The sequence below is a fragment of the Montipora foliosa genome, chromosome 10 (genome assembly GCF_036669935.1).
Source record: "Montipora foliosa isolate CH-2021 chromosome 10, ASM3666993v2, whole genome shotgun sequence".
Lineage (NCBI taxonomy): Eukaryota > Metazoa > Cnidaria > Anthozoa > Scleractinia > Acroporidae > Montipora > Montipora foliosa.
The window spans coordinates 2,204,247-2,211,746 of NC_090878.1; the positions used below are offsets into that span (position 1 = coordinate 2,204,247).

At 43.9% G+C, this 7,500-nt stretch overlaps 1 protein-coding gene across 1 annotated transcript; it reads left to right on the forward strand.

Moving 5' to 3' along the window:
- The first annotated feature begins 2,191 nt into the window (after window positions 1–2,191).
- On the forward strand, window positions 2,192–5,009 carry LOC137973410 (dynein light chain Tctex-type 5-B-like). Its single transcript, XM_068820208.1, has 2 exons — window positions 2,192–2,451; window positions 3,189–5,009. Exon 2 carries the CDS (start codon window positions 3,530–3,532, stop codon window positions 4,091–4,093), a length of 564 nt encoding a protein of 187 aa, XP_068676309.1. The 5' UTR covers window positions 2,192–2,451; window positions 3,189–3,529; the 3' UTR covers window positions 4,094–5,009.
- Window positions 5,010–7,500: the final 2,491 nt, after the last annotated feature.

Genomic DNA, 7,500 nt, shown 5'->3' on the forward strand with positions numbered 1-7,500 from the left:
AATGGCAACAAGCCGATTCTGCAAATGGCCATCATGGAAAGAGGCATACAACGCAAATTGCCATAATGCGAATAGGCATAACGCAAATAGGCATAACGCAAAAAGGCATGACACAAAGACGCATAACACAAATGGCCATAGCGCAAAAAGGATAATGCAATGAAGCATAACGCAGTGAGGCATAACGCAGAGGCATAACACAAAGGCCCTTTGAAGAATGGAGACTAGCTGTGTACTCCGTAAATAATTTCAGCTCTAAAAAAAACGTCAATCGATTGTTCAAGGGAAAGGACATATAATCGCTATCGAACTTTTTCTTCCTGTTTAAGTTATACCTCTTTGCGTTATGGCTCTGCGTTATGCCTCGTTGCGTTATCCTTTTTGCGCTATGGCCATTTGCGTTATGCGTCTTTGCATCGTGCCTTTTTGCGTTATGCCTATTCGCATTATGGCTATTTGCGTTATGCCTCTCTGCTTATGCCTCTTTCCATGATGGCCATTTGTAGAATCGGCTTGTTGCCATTCAGCTTTGAATAGATGCATTTATGATTTGTACGATTTTATTTCAAAATTTTGTCATAGATATTCCTCCATAGGTAATCGAAGGGTAAGGGTGCTCTCTAAGGAACATTCTAACCTAATCACCGTTTAATCTCTAATCGGGGGAGAGTTTAATCGGCTTTCCAAGAACGCGAGGCCTGTTACGCAACCGTCGAAATGTAAGGATTTATATAAGAAAAATGGTTGTATCCTTAAGCTTCAAAATAGATAGTGAACGAGTGCGGAATGACAATCAATCCACCTTGCTAGAGGAACGTGGTTCTTTTGCTACTCTGTAGTTCCCAGACCGATTTTTTGCCATTGATGTGGTTTCAAGTTTCGGTGCTTTTTCTTCTATACTTTTCTGGTCGTCTATACGTCTGGGATGCCCTAAGAACGAAACTGTCCAACAACGGAAGGTCAATGTCGCCTGTTAAGCTAAAATCATTTTCGGTCGAATGTCCTGCTCTTGAGGTGCTATCGACTATAGGTTGGGTACGAATCATCCGAATGTGGGTACGAATCGTCTGAAATTGGGTGGGTACGAATCCACTGGATTTCCTTCTCTGGCTGTGGTCTTTTTTTTTTTCGTCTTTCATCATTGGCGGCTGTTGCGGTATTGTTTGAAATCATAAAATTTGGGCTGTCGTTAAGTACTCGGTGTGGATTCTCATAAGATAGCAGTACTTTCGCCTACCAGTTGATTCACCTGCACACGTCGAGTCGATTCGCCAACGCATAGTAAGTCGATTCGCAAACCAGAATTTGCACCTGAAATAACTGAAGAGTCGTCGAACTAAATGGCTCATTCTCGAGTGCTCACGTTTTGCTAGTGTTTATCCGCTGGATAGTGATTTATCCGGTGGATAGCGTTATCCACCTTTTGAACAACCGAGGTCTGAAGTACAACCGAAAACCATGACTTAACTCAATGCTAAAACCGAAATACGAACATGAGTTCGTTAGACCTAATCACATGAATCAATGCCTTAGACACCTCAAGATAGGGGCAAATGGTGTAGGATGCGAATTCAAGAGAATTCGAGCTTGTTTGCGCAATAAGCCAGGTTAAAGAATTAACTATTGTAGTGGTAATGTGAAGTGCTGTTTAGTCTTACTAATGGAAATGGAACCTCCCAAGGTCAGAGAAAAACTCTGACCAGGGTGGCAATTGAACCTACGACCTTCGGGTTAGATCACCGCTGCTCTACCGACTGAGCTACAAGGTCGGACGGGAGCGAGTTGTGGGTATTTAAGATGTCAATTTTACGGCAAATGAGTATGTACAAGTACAAGGATTCTGGAAGGGTTACGTTTTTGCAAACGTTGGCCGTGTAGCACTTATATTTAAACAGAATTAACAACTGGAGGGTAATGTGAAGAGCTATTTCTACCCATGTAAACCATGTGAGCGTTAGCCCTACTAATGATGGAATTGGGTCCACACAAGGACAGAGAAAAACTCTGACCAGGGTCTGAACCCACGGCCTTCGGGTTAGATCACCGCTGGTCTACCGACTGAGTTACAAGGTCAGAGGTGAGCAGGTCGTGGGAATTGAAAATGTCAAATTCACGGCAATGAATGTGTACAAGTACCAGGAAGGGTTAAGGCTCACCGCGTAAATTTGTTTGTTTTCTTGGCAGTTTATAAAGGAAAACCGACCCAAACCTATCTCCTATGAAGAAGCATTAAAACAAGTGAAAAGAGAAGAAAGATAGCGAAGTTTTACTGCGGTGTAAAGGGCTCAGTGCGGCTGGAGCACTGCAGAAGACGATGTCTGGAAATTGAGGGAAAGATAGGATGGATTAATTTCAGTATTCTTGTTCCACATGGATGGCTTCAAGTGTGGTCGAACTCCTGTTGTTAAGGATCTGTTTTTTTCCCCTAAGAATGCTTCAGCCTCAAAAGAGGTAATTGAATTCAACGACGCGTGCTTCCTCATGTGGGTGTTATGATCAACCCAGGGACAACTCACCCCTCCCTCTCCAACTACTTGCCTCCCTCCCTCTCTCAATCATTTGACGCTTGACCTATACCAAGGCATCTCTTTAAATAACAAGAATTCCGCAGTCCACCCGTTTTGAAAGACAGGCCTCCTTTCTTGTTCCTGAGAAAAGTGTGCCCAGCGTTTCTGTGCTTTTGGCCTCTCATTTGGCGCAGTGCCAGAACGCGGTGAACGAGAAATTACGATAATGAACCTGAAATCATGTTGGAGGATCTTTCCATAAATAGTACTTGATGCTTAGTGCTCGTTGCATGCTGAGAATTATCAGTCTTAGGTCGTTCTCCTTTTATACCAATTAAGGGTAATGTTTTGTGACAAGGACAGCATGTGGGCCCGTTTTGAATAGTAGTCTGAAAGAAACCACTAGGACCACGCTGGTTTCCAAAAATAAAACTTTATTTTAAGCAAATTACACGTACAAAAATTACATGGACAACAATCACTTCAAGGATGTGCAAACGAAGTCATCCTTTGCATTTCTTACCGCATCCAATTGACCCTTTTATCCCACTTGACACCACATCCCGCCCACACACAAGCAGCACCGGTGCAGTTTGTTTAGAAACCCCCCTCCTATCTTTCTTTCTTTCAAACAAAGACTGCATTTATTTCAATTTTGATGATGATTGGTTTTGTATGCAGGAGACCGCTGTGCCTCAATATAAACATACACAATTAAACCTTTGTGTTATGTCAAATCTCCCAGACAATGAGTTCAGATTGAATATTTTTTGGACAAAAGAAGTGATTGCTGAATCCTCAAAAGCGCTTCTGATTTTAGAAAGTAATTGCTTTCTAAGGTCGCTATAACTACTAGAACAAACAAATCAGCGCGAGCCTTTAGAAGGAGTAATTTAATAAAAACTCAAGGAGTGCAACGTTCACAGGGGATTGAACTTGTCGGATCAAATAATCGAAAAAATTGCCGGTGAATTTATTCGACCGTGGTTTGTAAACGCAGTTTGGAGTGATTGGAAGTAGACATGAGTACAGAAGTACCAAAAGTTGAACCGGTAGAAACTTTGAAGGACACCAAAACGGAGAAGGCAGCAAAGAATCTAAGGCCAGTGAAAGCCGGAAGAGAGCTTTTAGCTCCAGGAGCGAACAGAGCACGTCCTCCAAGCAGTGTTTCAGTGACACAATCGATAGCAGCTTCGTCTTCAAGGCAAGAGGTACGGCGGGCACCCCAACTCGCCGTTGAAAATACTTTCAAAATGGCACCGGACAGAAAATTTCCTGAGGGAGATGTGCGCTCAATCCTCGAAGAAATTTTGACCGATATGCTTGCCGAAACGAAATACGATGCCGAGCATTGCCGACAGCTGTCGAAGACGATTTCGGACTCGGTGAAAAATAGAGTAAAAGAGCTCAACATACCTCGCTACAAAATCATATGCCTAGTTCATATTGGACAAATGGAGAATCAAGCCATGCGAATTGGTAGCAGATGTCTTTGGGATACGGATTTTGACACTTTTGCTTCTTTTGTGTTTAAGAACGGTTCACTGTTTGCCGCCGCCACAGTCTATGGAGTTTACTTTGAATAGCAGCGTGTGATACTTACGTTATTGACCAAGTGTGAGATCAAGATAACAACTTCAGGAGAGCCGATGAAATTCTGAAAGTCAGGGTCTCATTTATTGCCTACAAAATGAAAATCTTTTGTAGAAAGATGTTTATCTTCTTTGGCCGGCAGTAGGAAGCTTTTGGATTTAAATATTTATGTGTGTTTTCAATGTTAAAAAAACGGGCAGCAGTGTCTTATCGGGTTTAAAAATGTTAGTTTCAACCTTAACCGCGGGAAATAGTATCGACTCCATGATTAAGGGCGCGTTCAATTGACCGTATTCCGGAATAGGAATAGGAATACATTGAATAGAAGTTAGAAATTCTTCTTGTTTACCATGGATAGTGAAAGACTATCCATGGTGTTTACGGAGTTTCACATTAAGATTGTCAAACACCTGCTAAAATGATGTTTTAAACATATCTTTATTACCCTTGTTGCTTCAAAACGCCAAACATACCGTTTTAAATCATCACTCTCCGTATTCTTATTCCGGAATAGGGTCAATCGAACGCACCGCACCCTAAGATTTCTCGGTAGTTCTTTAAGTGGAGCGCGCGTAGCGTAGTGGGTATCGCTCGCGGACTGCATTCCAGCGCTCCGGGTTCGAATCCCAGCTCGTGCGTTCCAAAGTTCACTCAGCTTTCCATCCATTCATGGTGATTAAAATGAGTACCAGTATTACTGGGAACAAGTAGTGCATGCAACGGGTTAGGAGTGGCGCCCACCCCTGCAGTGAGTTGCGGTAGATGCCGTAAGTCACTGTTTGTAGCATTCGGGTTGTCAAGAGCAACGGTCGGCCTCTTCTCTCTGTTCTCTTCTCTTGGGTGTAATTTTGGAAAACTAAAAAACGTGTGATTCCATACTGTTAATCGAGACCCGTAATTGGAAAATAAATAGTACCATATCCTCACTGCATACTCATTACTTCACCGCATAGGATTAAGTTATGGGAAGAGTCCGCTCCTGCCCTCGCCACCACGACAACAACTCATAAATTGGCAAACAACACGGGTACCAAACGTTTCCAACATGACTGCCCTTTAATTCTCCCCATTACTCAAATTCCTCTTAATAACCATAATTCTAAACGGTACTCCAAAACGGCTTGAAAAAACAGTCGACCTTCACACCCTCCCGGACAATGTCAAAAAAGTTCGCTTGAGATGAGCTATGACCACTAAGCAATCGCTCCCACACTGGCAAATGATTATGAATTTCTCCGGCTCTGAAAAACGTAGGATTAAAGAAACGTAACTGCTCGATGTTAGCCAGGTCCGTTGAAGCAACGACCAAACTCGGCGAAGGAAGGGGGCCAACGAAAGGAGAGCTCCCCTGCCTTATACTACACACGGGGATATCACCGGAAGGAGGAGCAAGAGCACTAACTTTGGAATAAAATGAAACAGGACCCTATAAAGAAAAGGGAGAAATTTGATAAACGGAAAAACGCGGAAATAAGCCAAAAGCAGGGGAACCACCACTTCGTTGACCCCGAGCTCCGAACTAGGTCCGAAATTGAGACAGAGAGCAGGCCCCCCCAAGGTCAACGAAGAAAGTGAGTGAAATAGGGTGAAAAAGAAAACGTTAAACAAACTAATGCGAGAACAAAAATTTATTGAAAACTGAGTCATAAGAGACTATTGTCCAACACGACCGCGACCAAACTGTCGCCCCGCTGGTGGGGCACGGCACTCCCGAGCGATATGTCCCCATCTTAATTAAGCACCTGAAGCACTGAACCTGGGAACGGCCAGGATAGGGGGCTGGCATGCGCATTGCAGAACCAGGACGAACAGGCATGGGAGGTGGAGGTGTCTTTCCGACTCCCTTCAAAATCGCGTTTGCGTCTTTGGCCACCTTTGCTCGCACGGGATCCCCCAACAATCCCAGAAAAAGAAGCTGAAGCTGTTGGTCATTCACAAAATCCGACCTGGTCTTTATCTCATCCAAAGCGGCAGCGTACTCATCGGCTTTTTGGTGGTTCTCGTTTCTGGCCAAACGCAACAACGACTGTAAGAGCTCAACCGCCTCATACTTGTCAAACATCGCTGCTGGTCGATTTATATAACGACGAAGCGCAGCCAAGGCTGACTCAGAACTGTCTAGAGTCCTAAGACGTTCCAAGGAAATGACCTTTTCCTCTAATACTCTGATGCGATCGGCAGCCTATCATGAAAAAGAAAACACACTTGAGGCTATTGTCTTCACCAGCGACATGCCCCAACGTTCTCCAAAAATAATTAACCTAAAAAGTCACTAGCTGGCGGCATACCAAACATTCCCCACCGAAGGAGACCATGATAAAACAAACAGTGCAAGAAAACAATAACATCGTACGTCATAATATCGCCGTAACCCGCGGCAAAGCGTAACACTGAAAAAAGCGCAACCATACAAATGAAGCTATACCGAGACCGCGCAAAACTGTCTCAACTGGCGGAAATCCTTAAGTTATAAGTACACTGATCGCAACGTCTACCGAGGATATCCCTTCGCCAGTAAAAATTAGCGGTATACCAAACAAACAAACGCTCCATAAAACTCTTCACTGGTGGAATACCGATTTGAACACCCGTCCCACATTAATCATGCCAGAAACTAAGAATTTCCTTAAATACTAAAATAAACAGATACCAAGGCGAAACCCAATATACCGAGGGAAAAATTTGGAACTAAGGAAAACGAGGGGCAGTAAGCAGGTAGACAACAACGCACGAGGCGGTAACATTCCTTGTGAAAAAGTTCAACAAAGCGTGGACAATAAACGGGCACGTGCTGACAGAATGTTTGTATCGCGCACCAAAACAACACCAAAATCCGTATGAAAATTACGCGACCGAAGACAAAACGCTAACCGGGCTAAGCATAAAAAATCTTCCACAAACGTAGCAAGACTACCCCTACAAAAAGCGAAGCAGAAACAAGAATAAAGTTACCACGTCTCTACTGGGGCGACAGGCGCCGCGGCAGGCTCAGCTATGGGTTCCAACTCTTGAGGAAGATTTTGTGCCGGCTCTGCGACTTGCTGCGCTCCAGCAGTAGCCGGAGGGTCAGGAAGAGCATTAAATTGATCCGCCATGGAAACGGCGAGCTGGTGGTGGTAGACCAAGCGGAAGGTTAATAGCAAAAGACTACTGTCTTTGTGGAGTACAGGATGAAAAGACCACGCTCCAAGCGGAGAGACCAAATTTAAACTCGAAATGGCGCAAAGTATCACTGACGCTATCAGCACGGGCGGAAACGGGGGAATGTGATGGGATAACGGCGTGTTTTGCAATGAGCTAATTAATTATGCAGAGAGAATAGTGTGTTGTATTGAACCAATTGTTCGTAAAGGCTCTGTTGACCAGGATCTCTATTGTTTCATCCAAAGGCACGTTTGTG